The sequence below is a fragment of the Mauremys reevesii genome, linkage group 3, assembly GCF_016161935.1.
Source record: "Mauremys reevesii isolate NIE-2019 linkage group 3, ASM1616193v1, whole genome shotgun sequence".
In the NCBI taxonomy this organism is placed as follows: domain Eukaryota; kingdom Metazoa; phylum Chordata; order Testudines; family Geoemydidae; genus Mauremys; species Mauremys reevesii.
In genome coordinates, this window is record NC_052625.1 from 49459975 (window position 1) to 49480067 (window position 20093).

Below are 20093 nucleotides of genomic sequence, written 5' to 3' on the forward strand. Positions count from 1 at the left end.
ATGGTACCCAGTAACTATTTTGAACAGTTAAGCTACTGTATACACCTGACATTTTATTCCTTTTTGCACGTAACTCAGCGAAAATGTGACATTCCTCGAGTTGTTTCTGTAGTCTATTGGTTATGGGGCTCTCATGCAGTTTCTAAACTGATATCATTAGAGCAGTACAATCCCCTGAAGTGGAGGCAATGCTACCACTGTAAAGGTGCTTATAGCAGTACAGGTTATTCACCTACATTTATGGGAATTAACTATACTGTCATAAAATCACATCCCTCACCAAAATAGTTAAATCAGTATAAAAGCTGCGTCTAGACCAGGTCTTAGTATGAATCAGTTTGATAATGCACTCAAGTATTGTGCCTGTGCATGTAGCAAGTCTATTTTATTTTGAACAACAAATCACAGTTATTTCTGGTTTCATTGTTCTTTGACTAGGACAGTAGTTATAGTTCTCTAAATTTTTACTTATTAGCCAAATCACTTGCTGGGCTTTTTTCTTCCCCCTAGTATGTGGATGATGAAGACCTTGTGAATGCCATCAAAGGCTTCAGTACAGTAACTAAAGAACATACAACCTTCACTGACACCCAGTTGTGATACCTATCTGGAGTAAGTACCACAGCCTACCGCAAGCAGCTGAAGGAGCACAAAATCTTTGTTTTGTTCAACTTAACATGTAGAAATTCATTTCTAATGTACCAGTTTTGGGATTATGTTGTAAAAAGTGTGCCTACTGGAACTTCAGCAATATGAATACATTTTCTAGGAGTACTGTTATAACAGCCAAGAATATAGTTATATATTGTAAATGTGCTCGCTACATATAGATCAGTGTTAAACATTTATTGCAAATATTGTACAGTAATATTTCAAAAGGGGAAGGTGAGAAGAATGTCCTAGTGAATGTACAACGTTGTGTCACAGTACTGGCAAGACCTTAAATAGCCATATAGTATACAGAGAAGTTTCACAAACACTAATTTTTAACAGCTGCACATACCTAATCCTGAAATTTTAATCATGTTTCATTATATTATACTGTGGTGGGAAATGTATTATCAGTGGGGAAAAAAAGGTTTTTGGCCACCAAGAAGTATATAAAATTGTAGAATACATTTAGATCTGTTCTTAAGAGCAGTACAACCCAGTTTGTTCACTTTAATTAAGACGACAAAGGAGGAAGAGTCAATTCTGCCTGTGAAATATTGCTACAGATGCAAAAGCACAGAAAACTTGTGCAGTTGCCCATCCAGTCAGGAACCCTAAAATGTTCCTGTCCATTTCAATCTACTTTAAATCATGTATGACAGGGAGATGGATTTAAAATCACTAAAGAGGTGATCCTGTGACATCTTGAGTACTCTCAATTTCCCAGAATAAGATTTGAGGGTGCTTAGAACCTTGCCACACCGAACTGTGCAAGAGTAAATTTGAAATATATCAAAATTTAACTTAGTGAAAGCTGTTCTGGCTTTTACTCACATGTATTGTAGTTTCTAGTGCCTGCCCTCTGGTGTTGGTCTTAGGGAAATAAGTCAGAATGATCATAGCTCCAAAAACAAATGATTTAAATATGTTAAAGACACGCCTTATTCCTACTAAATCAGTGGTGGATCAGCTGCTTCAATGTTTAGCATTGTGATGAAGCCTCTCCCCCGAACTATCTTGGTTGTCATGCATTTGGCATGATCCTTACATTTTGCAATTGGAAATTGCTTTGGAAAACAGTGAAATGCAAACACCATCAAATTAGGAAAGGAATGTGACAAAAACAAAGTGGTAAAAAAAAACCCACCCATAAGGTAAGCTTCACCTGAAAGAACAAAAGAGCTACTGCAGCTTCATTTTAAACAGACAGATCTCATTGTTTCTATTTTCTGTCTAAACTGCTGGGAGTACAACAGAATACCTATGAGCTGAGCTGGAACATTAGGGTCCCCAGAGGAAATCTGTTTACGGTAATGTGAACAATTATTGCCAGTGTTTGTTTTAACATACATTTAGGGCTAGATAGGATTCTGTTCTTCCCTCCCCCCATACCTTACTCTACAAAGTCTCATTTAAATTAAACAGTAAGGAAATACTCAAAAGGAGTAGGGAGGCAGAATTCAAGTATTGGCTCTTATGGTGTAATATAATCAATCGTACACTACTATCAATTTCTTATATAGTACAGATTAGAGTAGCTTAATTATTTCTGTGGTAGGGAGAAAAGCATTGCATAGTTCAAACTGTAGTAATTTCTTTAATTTACAGGCACAATAGAATCCTAGTCTTGAAAATAATCTGAAAATACAGATTAATAAAAGGTTACATCTAAATTTGATACAAGTATTTTTGTTACCCCATAATATAAAGAACAAAAAAAGGGCGTGTTTAAAAATTAGGCTGAATGTACAAGCTTGATATTAGCGTTACAATAAAAAAGTAGTGACACCGTGCGCCTTTTCTCCAGTTCATCTTTTAAACAATCCACAGAATTAAAAACTGGGTTATTTAGCAACAGAAAGTTCAAATCAGACGGTGGTACAGGATTGTCTGCCTTGTAACTTAAAGCTGGCCAAGGGAGATGATCAATGCTGGCGTTCATAATGTTATATTCCTACCCTACAGCTCAATTCAAAATTTTTTAAAATCAGCTACTTTATAGGGATTGATTCACAAAAAAAAGGCAGGCATGAATGTGACCAGTCATCTTATTTCACATGAAAGCACCATTAAAGCTTGGCTTGTTTTTAGTATTATGTAAACGTCATGGCAATGGTTTTATCCGAAGACTTTTTCCCCATTTTAAAAATTTGGTTATTCGTTATGTGGAACTGTCCCCAGGGTACAGCTAGCATTATTCTGAAGTATACAAAATACAAATGGAGACTTGGAGTAACAGCACTTTCCACTGCCTGTGGTTAAAGAAACCCTTATGCAGCTGCACTGCTTGTTTATTCTTGCTGATGTTTCCCTTCCTAAGAAAGACCCTGTCTGAAGAGCAGCATCTTTAGTTTGCACTTTAAGACCTGAACAAAATCATTGCGCAACTGAGCATGACAGTCACAGACTTGTACCATGAACTCTAATAGCAACAGAAGTCATGTACACAGACCAATAGTACTAGGAGGAGCACTTCTAAGGTGGGGCTAAAGTTAGCTTCCATAAGTGAAAGGGACTGAAAGGATTGTATAAGTAAAGGAATATCATAGCATTCAATATTTAAGTAGAACTCTACAAATATAATAGTGCATTCATGCCATGGAATGAAGTAGATTTAATTTCCCCCTATTAATATGCAAGAATATAATGTTTACTACAGTAAAGCCTAAGAACCACCCAAGAATCAGGCCCCACTGTGGAAAAAGAGTAGATAATCCCTTCCCTGAAGAGTTTCCAATCTAAATAGACACTGGAAGGGGGAAGCAATACAACTGAGTGAACAATGTAATGGCTGCAAACAGCCTTGATTTATTTTATTATTTTGGAGAGGGGATAAGCTAACTGGAAAGAAGGGGACAGAGCAGGCGTAACTCTGAGGTGAAAGGGAGGGGGAAGAAGAGGGTTGGAGCACAGAGCCAATAAGCACAGGGGGGGAGGGGAAGTTCTGACAGTCTCTGCTTTAGCTGCTCTTATGACAGTGTGTCTGGGTATGGCGCCTTCCTCCAGTTTTCCCCCAAGGCTACATGCCTGGGAGCACTGGCCCCAGCTGGCATCTATTTTACCCCCAACAGCAGTTCTTGCTTTGGCTGCTCCTAGCAGCTGGAGTCTCAAAGTAGAGTTGTAATCTGAACAGTATCTAAAACTACCAGCCTGGGTTTCCTCCTTCACTGTGAGAGCTGAAAATAAAGCTGGTTCTCACATCACCACACCAAATACTGCAGACCTATTTCTACAACCCCACTGAAAGTCTGAGCCAGAAAAAATAAAACCAGCTTGAAACTTTCAGCTCACTGGGTGAACTTGCAAGGCTGACTTTAAAAAATAATTGTAAAATGAGCCCATTTGATATGATGTCATTACACAATGCTTTCCACTTTGAATTTTTCAGCACAGAATTACACTGACCTCAGTCTGAGGATCCAATTTTCCCCCTATATTTTATGGAAAATGACATCAAAAGTAATAACCAAAACCACATGCTATAACACTACTACGGAGAGCGCTGCGTAGTTTGAAAGTTTCTCTCTCAACAACAGAAGTTGGTCTAATAAAAGATATCATCTAATCTACCTTGTGTCTCTAATATCCCGGGACCAACATGGCTACAACCCTGCATTCTTTAAAGAGGCTAAAAATGATTCTTTAGTAAAGAACTAAAATTTGAGGAAGGAGGAAAGGCCATTCTAGCTCATTTGTCTTTCCATTTCTGTAAATCTGCAGGTCTTGATGCATTTAAAAATAGCCAAAACTTTGTAAGTCACTGCTCCTAAATGCTTGGCAGACTGTCCTAGTGCATAACCAACCAAAATAGCAAGCACCTTTCACAAGCCTTACCTGGTTCAAAGCTCCCATCCAAATTTGTGGAAACTGTCTGCAAAGAAACTGACGTATGTATTAAGGACTGCAACTAGAACAAAAAACACCCTCACACTAGCAAAACTCAATTACTTAGGATGTCCAGCTAAAGACTGCACATTATAGCAACGTATCGTCATAAAAATACATTAAAGGTTGCATGGAGGTATCCACTTAACTCTGCATGCCCTACTTTTATTAAAGTTTAGTACTACTGATGCTGTAAGGAAGATGTGGGGGGACTTGAATCTAACATTGCTGGTCGAGGAGCATACCACCACTATGGCATTATTGTACAGCAGCAAGCTAGAAGAGGAATGTATGTATAGACTAGTAAGTTTTCTAACAAGAGATAGTCTATTTAGACATTAGTGTTATATACAGTAATGAGCGGCAAAATGTGTGCTTTTTTCCCCCTCCACAAGAGGTTACGGTTTATAATTTCAGGTATTTGAAAGCTCTGCAAAGAGAAATGAGGAAAAAAGTACAACTAATAACATTCCTTTGCATTTTAATATTAGGACCAAGATATGGAAAATAATGTTTTAGAGCATCTGTAAGCATAAAGACTTTCTGAATGTGTTTCATAAACAAAAGAATGGCAGCACATAAATGTCAAATTTATCAATACTGAAAAACAACATCGTTGCTCTACAAACAAGGCAGACTTCAGCAAGAGAAGCTTTTCTAAGTGATGAGATAGCTTTTAGCACCCAGCTAATTTTCTATTAACTTGAAGGAGGTGAAAGGGCACGATAGGTGACCCAAGGAACTGCAAATAATATTCATGGTAACTTTAAGGGCCAGTAAGCAGGTGACAGACATTTAATATTTTGGTGAGTGCAAAGGTAAGGTCCAGTAATGGGACTTAGAAAGTTACCTATAAAACTCTTCCTAAGATAAATACTGTAGTGCATGCTGGACTGCATAAAACAGGATTTTACATCAGTGTTTTGTACCAAGTATTGTTTGGCTTTATACAATATGAAAACGAAGTACATCAATTTAGAGTATATTTGCTGGTTGTGCTGTAAACCCAAGTTGCTGAGATGCACTATGAAAACTTATTACAGTTTTAACTCTTTCAGTTAGAGACACTCAAATGAAGCCTTTTTAAAGGATAAATCTGTAGTGTAAAAGTTACATCCAGTTAAGTGTTAAACTTTCATCTGAACCCTTGAAAACAAATGTACATCACGTTTAGCATTTTCACAAGCTGTAATCTTGGCCGGCAGAGTCACTCTTCTTGTGGCGTGGAGAAGTGGTAGTCTTTGTGGGTGATGGGGACGCTGTACCGGGGGATTCAGGCCCTCCTTCCACAATAATTGGTGAAGACACCAGAGGAGGTACCTTCTTTCTTCCCAGGAACACACCTCCATCAAACCCACTTTTCTTTTTATTCTCTACTTTGTTCTCACTTTCATCATCTGGCCCTCTTTTCTTCACTTCTGAAGAGCTTTCGGGCACTTTCGGAACCTCTGCCCCAGCATCTGATGATATTCTAGTAGCTCTTACTTCAAGTACTGTTGCCTTTTTGTCTGTTGGGTTGCTCTCACCTGCTGCCTTCTTCATTTCAGCTTGTACTGGACTCAGATTGCCAGTCTCAGGGACAGCCTTGTCCACCATATTATTGTTCATATTAAAAGTCTGAAAGTCCTTGTAACTGTGAAAGCTCTCAGTCCGTCTTGCCCTGGCTAATAAAGGACTCTCTCTATATGGCCTTACTGAGCCATACGTAGCAGCTTCATGGATGGTTTCATGGTGCTGTAACTGGAGGCTGAAAACACATTCAACAGTAAAACATTTCTCCCTCCTTTCTCATGTCACGGGTTACAACAAATACTGATGTGAACGAACATCATTGTCACCCTCCTCAGAACAGACTTGGGCTTTCAAAGGTAAGAAACATGCAGCAGATTGTTCCTTCTCTCTAGCCAAATAGAAAACCATTTGGAATTTGTGAAAAGTATATTGGATTCCCAGATGTGTTACAGAGCATACACATATAATCCATGGGAATAACACTTCTGGACACCTGAGGCCTGATATTCTGTCAGCTGCATGTGTGTTACCCAAACAGAAATACGATTTTTGAGGGAGAATGTTTCAGAACTATTAATCCCAGAGCACACTTAGCTGTGCTTGTCCTGTAATTGGCAGTGGAATGTGCTCAGGATTTCCAACCTGCCTCTCTCTCTGAGCAAGGGCTCACTCATTCCCTATAATTGTACAAATGCAACTCCACTGGGAGCAGTGTCCCAAAAACACCAGGGCACTTATTTAGGTGCCCAAATATGGACTGAGAGGGCCTAAAATTAGACACTCAAGTTTGAAAGTTTTCGCCTAAGTCTTGGCGCACATAGCAGATAGTATATCCTAGGGATCTTTGGCCTACCTAGAGCTTGAGTCCCGCAGACGGCTTTGCTGAACTACTGAAGTTGCTGGACTGATGTTAGGAGTCGCGCAGCGTGAGGTGCTCAGATCACACTGATCAAGCAACTTAAGCAGCTCTTCTTCTGTCGGACCCCCTACATCTTAGAAAAGAAAGATAGTGGTCACTGATTACCTCTAATGCAAGCATTTAAGCCAAAAAATAAGTTCTGCTGCATTACAACCTACCCTTCTCTTCACTTTTATTAACCATGTCCATCGCTGTGGTCAAATCCCACATCTGAATACTGCCATTTGAATGACCTGTAAAGAGGTAACGTCGTGGTCTTGAGCCCATCCTACTGGATCCTTCACATTCTCGTACAGTAAACGAAGAAATTGTAGTACAGTCGACGGCCTGGATCTCGCATATTCTACAAAAAGGCATTTAACACAATTACAGATTATAATCCTATCACATATCCTGGAGGGCAATTGTGAGGCTTAATTTATTAATATTAAGATTTGTGATCTCTGGATAGAAGGCGCTATGGTTTATTTTATGCTGAATTACACCTTCTCTTTTAACACCCATTTCTAACTCATAACATTTTTTGCAGTTCACTTCTAAATGTTACTTTTAATAAGATTCCAAAAGAGAAGGGAAAAGAGTACAGAGTAGCTGCTAGACATTTAAAAAAAACCCAACCCCATAATTAGTTTCCTGCTTTCTTATGGAATCTGGGTTACAGATTTCCTGATTTTAGGTTTGCATGTGCTTCTACAGAGAGATCTGGGCTCAGGATGTGTTCAAAGTCAGCACCATATATTAAGTATTGTACAAGACTAATATGTAATTTCCAACTGCTATCAGTTTTTAAAGTTTACTGAACAAGTTCCTTCAAACATGTCACAGGTACTTGTTCTCACAGAGAAACAAAGTCCAGGGCAACTCTTAATTTAAAAACTAACCAGTTTAAGCAAAAAGTTTATTTACATTCAGAAAATTTCACACCAAGATGAAAAGAAAATAATTACATGGGAGGAAAAAATGAGGTTGGGAATGAAATGACTAAAGTTTAGGGTAGCTGTGATGTCACTCAACCAACAGTGAAATCAGGAAGCCTTTAAAACTTGGGGATGTTAGCCACCTCCTTCATGTTCTTTCTTATTGTTTAAAAAAAATTGAACACTTGAGGACAAATTCCACCAGCGTCCTAGCCCATGGTGAGTATCTCCATACTGTGGATTTAGCTATATGGCAAGTAACTGTGTGACAAGCCAGGGTATGACTCTACAGCACAGTGACAGCTGCAGAGTGTGTAGCAATACCCTACTCTGTACTCCAAGACTCTCACTGCACTGTGGAAGTGTCCATACCGGACATTAGCATGGGGCAAGCTAGTGTGCTATATATTCACACCCTGACTTGCCACGCAGTCACTTACCATGTAGACAAACCCTAGGAGTCATCTAATCCAGTCCACAATAGATTTGCTGTTTGCACATCCACTGTGTTTTTAGAAACACAGTGAACAAAACAAATAGGATATTCAAACTGAAACTTTCTCCTGCATTGTATGAATTAAAGGGAAGAAACAACGGCTAAGCAATGAGAATGCCTCTTTTGCTTTACTCATAACTATTGAGATTACAAAACTTAATTAAACCAAAATTTAAAATTATCAGGGAAGAATAGTTTGATTAGAATACAAAGTCTGCCATAACAAAACAGGACAGGGAACAAAAAAACAGGTCGCAGTTGAAAATGGTTTTGAGTTATTACTTTGTTAAAATTTATCCTAATATGACACCAATTTTAATAAACATTTGGCAGTTTCTTCACTGTGTATGCAGAGAACATTAAATCACAGTGATTTATAACATTCATTGGGACAATAATTTGGCCTCCAACCATATTACGGGCTTCTAATGCTATTTGCTTAAAAAACAAACAAGCTGTCAAATGTATAGCCTAGGTGCACGGAAAATGTACTCTCTTGATTAATTCCTTTAACAGTTACTTATGACTATATGTAATGAACTTTGATGCAAAGAAGATTGATTCTCTTAAAGGGTTTGTATTCAGTACAAGATTAACCAATGATAGGCCATGTGTTACGGATAGTAGGTACTGGTGAACTACTATTAACAGCTATGGCTGTACTAGCGCTTTCAATTTAAAACTAGTATCCAGGGCTTTCAAGAGCATGTTAGCTACTGCCACACCTACTATGGCTTTCATTTATTTTAAAACTAAAAGTAAGCAGAGTATCAGTTTTTTAATGAAAGGGTAGCAATAAACACCAACATATGGAAGAACAGAAGACCGCTCTAAAATCAGGAACATAATTATGCATCCATTAAAAGAGTACACTCATGGTTTGCCTGCAGCCAGCTTGCATTTAACTTGCAAAGTACAATTTTACTGTTATGCTACAAGTGAAACCCAAATTGATTTTTTTATCCTTATGTAGCCTCTTTCAGCCAATGCTAATCAGCACTTTTCAAATATTTACTAACCCTCTAAATATCCCTGGAAGGTAGAGTATATCCATTTTACATATTGGTATAGAGAGACATCTTCACTAGCCCAAGGTCACAGTGAGCTAGCAGCAACGCCAGAAAGATAACCTAGGGAGGTCCTTACTCCCAGTTCTCCGTTTTGCCCAGTGAATGAGGACTGGGAGTACCGAAGCAAAAAGTCTATTGAGATTATCTATCCAAGGCATTGTGTCAGTTAACTCTTCAAGGTCTTTTTCAAGTAATACATTGTGTAGTAAAAGCAAAGCCAAAAGGGTTCAAACAATTTTTTAAGTTGCCTTTCAGCCAATTACACTTTCTATGCTTTTTTGAAATTATTCTCTTTCTTGGGAAGTTTTTCTGGTGAAGTAAGTAAAAGCAAAACCAGACACCCCTTATTGTTGGCACTGATAATGAAACTAGAGCAGAGCGACTGTATGTTTACATTAAAGTGATTATACCAGTCAGATACGCACATTAAATGCATAAGTGAGAAATGAGTTCTATACAGCATCTTTGTGCTTTGACTTGCTAGCACAAGTATCAGAGCCAACAATCTTAGTGTCAGCTCTTGGATAGGTACAATAAGTGGATTTTATCAGAGATGCAACAGATGATTCATGCTTTTACCTTTTCCCAGTAGAAGACAACCTGACAAAGAGTTTATTAGTGACGGGAACAACTTTTTGGATGAACACTTGTTGATCATCACGCTCTCCAAATGGTCCTGTAGTTAGAAAGAGAAACCAAGTATTTCAAAACACATTACTCCAAGAAGTTATTGGCAAAAAATTTAACCATTCCTACCCTGTCTAGAAATAAAAAATTACTCACACAGATTCAGTCTAATTAAAGGAACCAGGAATCTTCTAGTTTAGCAAAACACCACACTACTTTTGCATTGTGATGTATAATTACTGACAAGTCACAATAGAAAACCCAAACTGAAGGGTTACCCAATTATTCTGAGTAATTCTGAACTACCAAGGAAGATGTTCACTTTAGACTGTCAAATCAATTTGATGCATTTTTGGTTTTTTAAACAGAAAATAAACCCATATCTGTGTAATTTTCCATTACTCTACTATAAAGAGTTAATTTGTTACGATGTACTGCAAGAAAATATTTATGGGAAATGAAATATGATATGGGGTCCATAACCTCTTGGTCACTAATGTGACCAAATTTTCTAGAGTCTGATTTTTCATTATTGCTGAGCACCTGCACGCACCTCCCTCTAATGTCAAGCGGAGATGCAGGTGATTCATAAAATTGGGGAAAAAATAAAAATCAGACCCATATTGACTGAAAAGTTCTTTATAGCTGTTTGGTACCCCTGTGAAAGAGGTTGGAGGCCTTAATTCAATTACTAGCAGATCGCCCATCACGTTGTTGTTTTTTTTTTTTGGTGGGGGGGGGAGGGCACTAAACTTCTTAACAGGAAACAACCAAGGGAATCTTGCTCTTCAAAGTGGATGGCATCTCCACGTGTAACATTTTGCACTAGTCCAAGACCCTACAATACCAACACCGTAAAAAGTTAAGAGCAAATTGTTGTTTATCAGTATATGTATTACAGGAGTACCTGGAAGCCTCAATCTAGGATCAGTGTTCTAGTGTGCTAGGTGCTGTATAAATAAAAGATAGTCCTTGCCTCAGAGAGCACAGTTTAGAATTATAACAAGAACTTTTGATGGATAAAAAAAAACAAATGAGGATGGCTTTTCTTCTTGCTACCTGCCTACCCGTTCAGTGTTCTGTAAAGGACATCATGCCACAACATGTGCAATATTAGTCTTTACTTAGGGTTTTCACAATTCTGTTCGTTTTGTAACAGTTTCAGTGTAGTTTTGAAATGTAATATGAGTATAATGTTAAATATTAGACTCACGTGTATAATCTTAATGTTTGTTTAATTTACAAAATGTGATAGCACATAGTGAAACAACCCCAAAAATCTCATGCAAATTAGTTCTAATATATTCTTTCATAATCTCAATCTTGTTATCTCTCTCTATAAAAATGCTATCAAAAAGGGTACATTAGGTAACCAACAGATTTCTAAGTAATTTATAGGAATCGCAAGGCACAACTTCTCTTAAATGGGTCCCTCTGGGAAACCATTTTGCCCAGTACTGTAAAGTGAGTCTATGGAAAGACAAATCAAATTAACTCTAGCTGGAATCAGTTTTCAAACAGGAATATTATAGACATGCTACAGTATTATCAAAATGCAAGCTGATTATAATGTAATTACTCTGGTGTAAATCAGACTCACACACCTGATGTCAATGGAGTCACATGAACATGAAGCGAGAGCAGAAATCAGGCTAAATGCCTGCAATGAACCTTCCAGAGCACAGTAGCCCTCCAAAAGTCCAGTACAAAGTAATGGAAAAACATTTTTCCTACCTATGTCATTTCCAGAAGAGTAACTACCATGGCTCTCTGTTTCCTCCAAGGACAAGATTTTGAATGAAGCTAAGGGAGTAGACCCTGGCTGTGTGGAAATCATTCCTCTGAATCGAGTCACTGTCCATGTCCGAACGTGGTTGTTGTCGGCACAAACTAGACAGAAAAGAAAAAAAACAAAACAAACATTGGAATATTTACAAGATATGAAAGACTGTTTTTAAAACACCTTTTTATTTATAAGCCATAACATTTAGGATGTAATTAAAATTATCTAGGGTCTCAGAGTATCTCTACACAGCAACTAGACATCCGCGGCTGGCCCGTGCTAGCCGACTCAGGCTTGGGCTGCTTCATTGCTATGCAGACTTCCAGGTTCAGGCTGGAGCCTGGGCTCTAGGACCCTGCAAGGGTTTTTCTTTGCTGTGTAGACATACCCTCAGTCATTAAAAATACATTAACTTCTGAGCAAGTTCAATAAAATGCATTCAATCAACTGCGATGATAAAATGAGAGGAAACTGTAGTCATCAATAGTTAAATTACTTATTTTGTTTTCTGAATCAAAATGCTTACGAAAGCCTTAAAAGTAGCAATACATTCTGAATAAATTTGGACTGCAAAAGTTACAAACATCTGAAAAGTGGGTCCTGTGCATACTGCGTGTACTGTACAACTCCTGACTTCTAACATAGTTTTTGCTGTGGGTTATACAAGTCACAGAGCTTTTCTTCCTTGGTTTTCCCCATCTATAAAGTAGGAATAACGTTATCTGTTTACCTACCCTCCAGTGCTGTTGTAAGGTTTAATTAACACGTGAAGGTGTACATCTTACTATTGTTGCAGTCTCACACACACGCTTGCGTGCAGTGTTGTTGTAGCCAGATCAGTCCCATATTAGATAGAGAAGGTGGGTGAGGGAATACGATGTAGCTCAAAAGCTTGTCTCTCTCACCAAGAGAAGTTGGTCCAATAAATACTCCTGGGGGAATACTGCACAATGCACGCAGAACTGGCACTGCTGACTGCCATTAGGGGCTGCTGGACCTGGTAGAGCCCAACACCTAGTTCACCTACACGGGAGGCACAGGCAGACTGTGGTTCCAGGTTTGCCAGCCCCGTTCGGTCACATGGTGCAGCCAGGCCCCCTCCCTACGCAGAAGCTGCCAGAGCTGCAGAAAGGAACTGCTGCTTTCCAGGAGGGGAGTCTGAGGGCGGTGGGGGGGGGGGGGGAGGAGTGAAGAGCATGACTCAAGTTGTTCCAGAGGTGACCAAATCTTAAAATTGTGCCCCCCACTAACAGCAAGTACGGGTTGTTACTGCCCGACAGGACAGTAATGAAGCTATGCGAAGCGAAGCCTGCGGCTGGGCTCTGGGGGGAAGAGGGGGGGTGCAGGAATCTGGGCCAGGCGGCGCCCTGCAGCTGGGCTCTGGGGGAAGAGGGTGCATGTGTCTGGCCCCATGGCTAGGCTATGGGAGGGGGTGGGGGGGTGTAGGTGTGAGCCAGGGGGCCTCTGCACAGCCCCTCCCGCATCTCCCAAATATCTTCTCCCAGTACACACACACGCCCCCTCCCAGTTCACACACCCCTCCAGCACATGCCCCTCCCCCAGCAGCGTCCTCTATTTTGGACCTTTAAATATGGTAACCCTACGGGGTCAGGGGAAAAAACAAGAATTGACTAAAATACCAGAGGGACAGAATTTTCCTCCAAGATGTGCCCAGCTGGTACATGTGACACACCCAGCCTGAGGCACCCGACAAAAGCATAACAGAGGAACAGGGTTGTTGTAGGGGTTTCTTAAACTCTCTATTCCTGGGGGAATCTTTTTTGTTGTCTGTATTGTTACAGACATACTTGCTGACAGGTATTTTGAAATAAATTACCAAAATAAGTGAAACTGATGTAATTATATTGCGTTATTTTGACAAATAAAATAGGCAGCATTTTAAAATATTAGGTGCAGAATTCCCCCAGGAATAAATAAGAGATATTAACTCACCCACCTCATCACACACACTTGCTTTTCTCATAAACAAACCATCTCAAGCACACCTGCATCTCCGAATTAAACAACTGACAACAGAGCAACAGTCACTGGAACAGCTTGCTAATAGAAATGGTAAATTCTCCATCACTTGGAGCCTTTAAATCCAAACTGGATGTCTGTCTTTCTGAAAGAAGCTCTAGTTCAACCTCAAATTACTGAACGCCACAGTGTCACTTACACAATTGGTATGAATAATTCCTGCTACTGCAGCAATTACTGGGTGAGGGTCTCTAGTTTGTGTTATACAGGAAGTTAGGCCAGATGACCATAATGGTCCCTTCTGGCTTTAAAATCCAATTAAATCTACGTACTACAAATTATTTTAACACATGAAGTTACAATGTTTTAAAATTACTATTCGAGAACATGCATCTTGGGCTAAATCTACACTTACAGCAGTGTGTAGAGTACAAACACTCCATCTGTGGCTACGCACCGCAGTGAAAGGCTCCAGTGGAGGGGAAAGGCTCTGGCAGCTCCCTGCTGCCGGAGTCTTTCACTGTGGCAAAGAAAGGCTCTGGCAGGGGGAGGCAGCAGGGAAAGACCCCTTTTCCCGCTGCCTCCGCACTGCCAGAGTCTTTCACTGAAACAGAGAAAAACTCCAGCAGCGGATACTACACTGCTAAAAGCAGAAGTGTAGATGTAGGGGGCACTGCTTAGACATAGAGAGATCTGTGCAGTGTATATACCCTGGGGGTTCCGGCATATAAGGCACCTGTTCTATTTGCCTAAGCCACGTCTCAGCATCTACACTGCTATTTATACCTGTGCTAGCTGGGTGTGAAGTGGCTGTACTCTATACGCCATTGTAGCCTTGCATGCACTGACTGTTAAAACACATGAAAACATTTTTATTTCAGTCACATATTCAATTAAATTTGAGTTTATCTGAATGTGAGAATATTCAAATAAAGACATTTATTGCCTTTACAGCAAGGATTTGCGCACACGCACACACAAATTCATTTAAATAATTTCTTATTTTCTGCCATTTCTTTAAAACTTATAAAATTCAATGCAAAAATAACCCACTCTGTCAGACAGTGTTATGAATAAGATCTGAAATGCACAAGAATCATATTCTATTTTATGATTCTCTGTCCACATGCAAGATACTTCCACCCAATTTACTGAACTGGAAATTTACAGCTATATGCACAACTGTTGGTTCTGATAATAGACTGGTATATGCAGAGAATTAGGTTAATGTAACCCATATTTTATTGCTGGTTTCAGAAATTAATATCTTTTATTAGACATTTTATTGTTTTTCTGGAATAAGCTTATCATGAATTGCTGCAAATGGAATACAATATATTGTACAAATATTAAATGTCTTATAAAGACCAAGATTAGGACAAGCATATAGATCAGTGGCTCTCAAACTTTTGTACTGGTGACTCCTTTCACATAGCAAGCCTCTGAGTGCGACCCCCCTTATAATTTAAAATCACTTTTTTATATTTTTTAACATCATTATAAATGCCGGAGGCAAAGCGGGATATGGGGTGGAGGTTGATAGTTTGCAACCCCCCCATGTAATAACCTCACGGCCCTGAGGGGTCCCAACCCCCAGTTTGAGAACCCCGATATAGATAATTTTAACCCAACTCTTGTTGTATGCAGATGCTAAAATGAGATGTATTGTAACAACAGTATAATTAACGGAAATGTCCTTAAGTAAGTTTACAATGCCATTAATTTTTTTAGAAGTTTTTTTTTCTTAATATGCTGTTCTATATGTAATCTACTATGTTTAGTAATTCCAAATGATGGGATTTGAAGAAAAGGAGAGACAAGGAGCATGAAAAGGGAGAATGAGTGACACACGTGCATCTGTACATACAAATAAGATTACCTGACACAAGGTGTTTCTCAGACAGCATGATCTTTGTAACAGGACTTCGATGAACTGTAAAGGTCTGAAAAAGTTGAGGGCCTGACCCAACTGTTTCAGGGTGCTGTACAATCACTCTTACTGCTCCGGAGCTGGTGCCATATGCAATCTCAATCCAATTACCACTTACACCTACAAAAGGCACAAACATTGAGATGTTTTAAACCAACCACCATTCCTCAAAGGGGGGGAAGTTATATCAGCAGATCTGTAACACTGAATAGCTATTTATTTTAGCACAAATATTTAAGTTCATTAGCAAGTGTAAACAGTCCTAAAAAGGGTTAAATTAATTTTACCTACTCTGCAAATATTTGCAATCTACTGTTGTGCAGTATATCCCAGTGCATCCTGCAGTTCCCCAAAACAAAACAAAAAAGGATATGAGGGAAGAGATCAAGCAAATCCCAAAACACATACTATTCGCTGTTCCTTGCCTGTGGCCCCAAAGAGGCATTTCAGTGCTTTTTAGAATTTAGAAACACAGAGACTAGCACCTGTCTTGCAAGATTTACTTCTCCTTGTGGGGGGAAGACAATTATATTAAGGGGGAAAAAAAGTTGTATTAACAATACAGGTATGGGAAAGATAAACAAAAAAAAGTTGATGAAATGCCTATATCTTCATCTGAAAAAATATTTGCATCCCACATTTAAAAGTAATAACATTCATATATCAGAGTTAGTTTTGTGGGTTTTGCTTTATCTCCAAATGGTTATGACAGTTCATGAAAGGGTGAAGTATGCGCCAGTAACTTGAATGAAGTTTATCAATGATGTAGCATTATTTTTCAGTAAAACACCATTATGTCTATAATATTCTGTTACACTTTTCTTCCTTAAGGCTGGGGATCACTCCATCTGTTCAGAGCACACAAGATCAGAATAGCAACCCCAAACTGTCAAGATTAATAGTGGGAACTTTGAGCTGAACCCATGTTAGTGAAGGTTTCTTAATGCCCTTTAATGCTTGGGTGCAAGCAACTTTGGTACAGTCTGACCAAACTGGAACACGACACGCAAGACTGTGGCCACCTTGTCCACATAGCATAAGGACCAAATTGGTAAGAGTGTTGGTGTTTTTGAAAGTGAAGGACTTGAAGTGTAGAATAAGGTGCTGTGAATATCTTCCTAAAGAGGTCTGGGAATGCAACTTAATCCAACCAATACTATCTGTCATTTCAAAGCGTAGTATATCCTTTCTAAAATATTTTTTTAATTAAATTCATGTCCAGGTTGACAGTCTGTACACCAATTTTAAGATTAATGAAAATTAAAATGATGATTAAACACTGATAACTGTTTTATAATGGAATATAGCACACAATCCTTAAGTAGCCTTATCAGTGCTACTGCTGTTAGAAATCTAAAATACTTTTAAAATATGAAAGTGAAACCTCTATGTGCAATGAGTTACAAGGGAATGTAAATGATGCATGATACAAACTTGTCTTGGGTGTGAGGTAGACACTGAGTGCTGTAATGGCATCATTGGAGGGATCATGATAAAGTTCTGTCACCAGAAGATCATTATCCTTCATTCGCAAGGGAAACTTCTGCATATCTGCATAAAAAAATAAGTGATATCCAAATTAAAAACAGCAGAAATGTAAAATCAGTTCATAATAATGATTACACTTATGAACAAGAGATAATATTCCTGTTAGGAATGATTATTTTAACAAAATTGAACATTACAATATTAATTTTGCTGTTTTTGTTCTTACCGATGTAATATATAGAGCCATTGTTACAGCCCAGGAGTAGGAAAGATCCAGCAGTATCATAGCTGGTGATAGGGACAACATCCTGAACCTAGTACAACAGTAAATGAAATATAAAGCATTAGTTCACCATTTTCTTTCCATTCTAAATGTAAGTTCATGTGCAATTTTCTTTGCTCTTTCTTGTAATATTTAGTTTTTAAAAAATCATTTTGATTCTTATACTGTGTGTAGCACCAAACCACTATTAGAAAACAAAACAAAAAAACCCTTCCCACCACTGCCCCAGGTAGAAGTTTCAAAAGCTCTCAGCATATGCCTAACTCTTCTCCCATTGAAATCAATGGGAGTTTTACCATTGAGTTCAATGGGGTAGAGTTAAGCCACTACTGAGCGTTTTTGAAAATCCCACCCTAAATATGCACATACGGACACAGAGAGAAACATGGCAACTAGAAGCTGTAATTATTATTCAGCATTATGATACCGTCAAAAGGGAAAATACCAACATTAATATTTTCAAAAATTCAAGTTTCTGCTAGAGCACTGTTTAAATAGTACATCCTAACTTTTTATATTATATGTATATATATTTTAAAATCCACAGAACACAGTTTTTTCCATCTCCCTACTGATTTTTAGCAAGGGAGAATTAATAAATTCAAGAGCAACCATTCCAAGTGCATTTGAGCCTCTCTCTTCTCCTCTCCTGCCCTGTGGAAACTCCTGCCTGCCAGCCTCTCCAGCAGCTGCAATGTTGAGAAAGGGCTTCCCTGTCAAGTGATCTGTGGAAGGAAAAACTGGTCTCTTCCAACTCCCTTGTTTCAGTCATTTCTTAGCCCCACAAAGGGAGCTCAAGGGAATGAAAGGGGATCTCTTGTGTTCCAGTCCCATGCAGAGTCAGAACTACGAAGGTTGTTGTTTCTGAGTCTGAGGCCGAAAGAATGTCTCCTTTGCTTGAGATCCCTACACAGAGACAGGATACATCAGCTGCTATGTTTCTCCCTGCCCCGTATGAGTGTGTGGTCATTATACTTGCACATGAGAAAGGAAGCTCAAGTCACCATAAAAAAAAAAAACCCAGTCAAACTGATTTTATATAGAGCATGGTCAAATGCACACCATGAACTGAATTAATAAAGAAAAGATTTTCCCCTCAACTACTAGTCCAATTTCAGTCAAATTAGTTGTTGTCCAGCTATACCAAAAGAAAGGCAGGAGACACTTGATATGAATTTAATTAGGCCACAACTTTATTATTAGATGTCTGGAACTACCTGGCTGATAAAAGTGTACAGTGCAGGCAACTCTATGTTAATTCAAATAACTACCTGGGGCTTCCACCAGCTCCCTTTCATTTTCCATCTAAGGTTCCCCATGGCTTGGACCTTGCTGTCCACCCTGCCTCGTAGGAGAGTTAAGGTGGGCTATAAGAAAAAGGGGTTTGGCTCCCTGCCATACCAATTGTAGGAGCCCCGAACAGCCTTCGCCCCGTCCCTCCCATTCCATTCCTTTCCTTTAACCAGCAGATCCTTTTTAAGTCCTTTAACCAGACCATTTATCTGGTCACTGGATGCCTTCCCTATGGAGTGCCTATACTGGACATCCACCCCACACTTACAAAATAAGTTGCGACAGATAGTCTAACCACTTTTCCTCCTCACCATAATAGGTCCTCCCTGACACCCACTGTGGGGAAGGAGAAAAAACTCCACTCCACCAAAGCCAGTATGAGGTGAGGGGAAAATTCCTTCCCAGTCCCCCCCAAAAAGAAACAACTAGTGCAATGCCCACAGCAAGACCTAACCCAACCTGATAGTTGCACCTTGAGGGGAGGGAGGGTGGGCGCTGCCTTGCCTGCTGCTTGGAGAAAGGGATTCCAACGCCAGGGCAGGCACCTTTTAAAGCCTTCCACCTTTATGTTCCCAGGGGGGGTCAGTGCCGCCAACCTGACCACCACCCATCTTTTTGCAGCAGTTTCTGACCTCCTTCCCACCCCTCCCCTGCCATAAAGCACTGCTACCTTCTTCCAGCAAGCCCGGACAACATCCATCCCCCTCTGCTTCAGGTGTGGTGATTACTTGAAACATTAATTAATGAAATTTTCTAACTAAAGGTATTGTTTTGTGAAGCTGATGGTGTCCTTTAAGTCCCTTGGAAAAGAAACTATTTACATAATACCTACCGCACATCAATGCATAGGATAAAGAAAACATTTTCCATACAACTAGTTCTTGTTATTTTCTGTAACTCACATTTACTCATAAACTCACATTTGGTTTACAAATAATCTGCAGAATTACAGCTCTTTCAGAATCTCTGTTAGGCTTCACAAAACAAAACAAAACATTTATTGAAGATATCACTTTTCTTCCAGAGGGCAAACTTCCTCAGTACAGACTGCCAGAGTTAAAGGGGTGGGTTTATTTTATTTAGTTCAAGTGATCATTCCCTTTTCTTGCTTCTCTTCACCAGTATAATGCACAGTATCTGAGCTAGGTTTCAGCTTTATTCTTGTAAAGTGCTCAGATATTACTATGATGTGTGCCAATATAATAACCTAGATAGATGTTTTAATACTGAGCTACTGCACAAGAAAATTGAGCAACAAT

The 20093-nt window shown here is 39.2% G+C and overlaps 2 protein-coding genes across 5 annotated transcripts in view; one reads left to right on the forward strand and one right to left on the reverse strand.

The window, feature by feature from the left end:
- USH2A (usherin) overlaps nucleotides 1-766 on the forward strand; it is a 577940-nt gene extending 577174 nt beyond the window's left edge. Inside the window, exon 72 of the mRNA XM_039530373.1 lies at nucleotides 511-766. Within this exon, the coding sequence (XP_039386307.1) occupies nucleotides 511-600 (90 nt within the window). The 3' untranslated portion in view covers nucleotides 601-766. The remainder of the gene's footprint in view (nucleotides 1-510) is intronic.
- A 4234-nt stretch (nucleotides 767-5000) lies between these two features.
- Nucleotides 5001-20093, reverse strand: part of KCTD3 (potassium channel tetramerization domain containing 3) — a 55899-nt gene continuing 40806 nt past the window's right edge. For 3 of the 4 annotated variants that reach the window (XM_039531033.1, XM_039531030.1, XM_039531034.1), the window contains exons 11-18: nucleotides 17485-17572; nucleotides 17205-17321; nucleotides 15720-15890; nucleotides 11812-11967; nucleotides 10030-10126; nucleotides 7126-7310; nucleotides 6902-7040; nucleotides 5001-6283 (exon numbers count right to left, since the gene is read on the reverse strand). In XM_039531033.1, coding sequence (XP_039386967.1) covers nucleotides 5716-6283; nucleotides 6902-7040; nucleotides 7126-7310; nucleotides 10030-10126; nucleotides 11812-11967; nucleotides 15720-15890; nucleotides 17205-17321; nucleotides 17485-17572 — 1521 coding nt within the window. In that variant the 3' untranslated portion in view covers nucleotides 5001-5715. The remainder of the gene's footprint in view (nucleotides 6284-6901; nucleotides 7041-7125; nucleotides 7311-10029; nucleotides 10127-11811; nucleotides 11968-15719; nucleotides 15891-17204; nucleotides 17322-17484; nucleotides 17573-20093) is intronic. The other variant, XM_039531032.1, reaches the window with a different exon arrangement.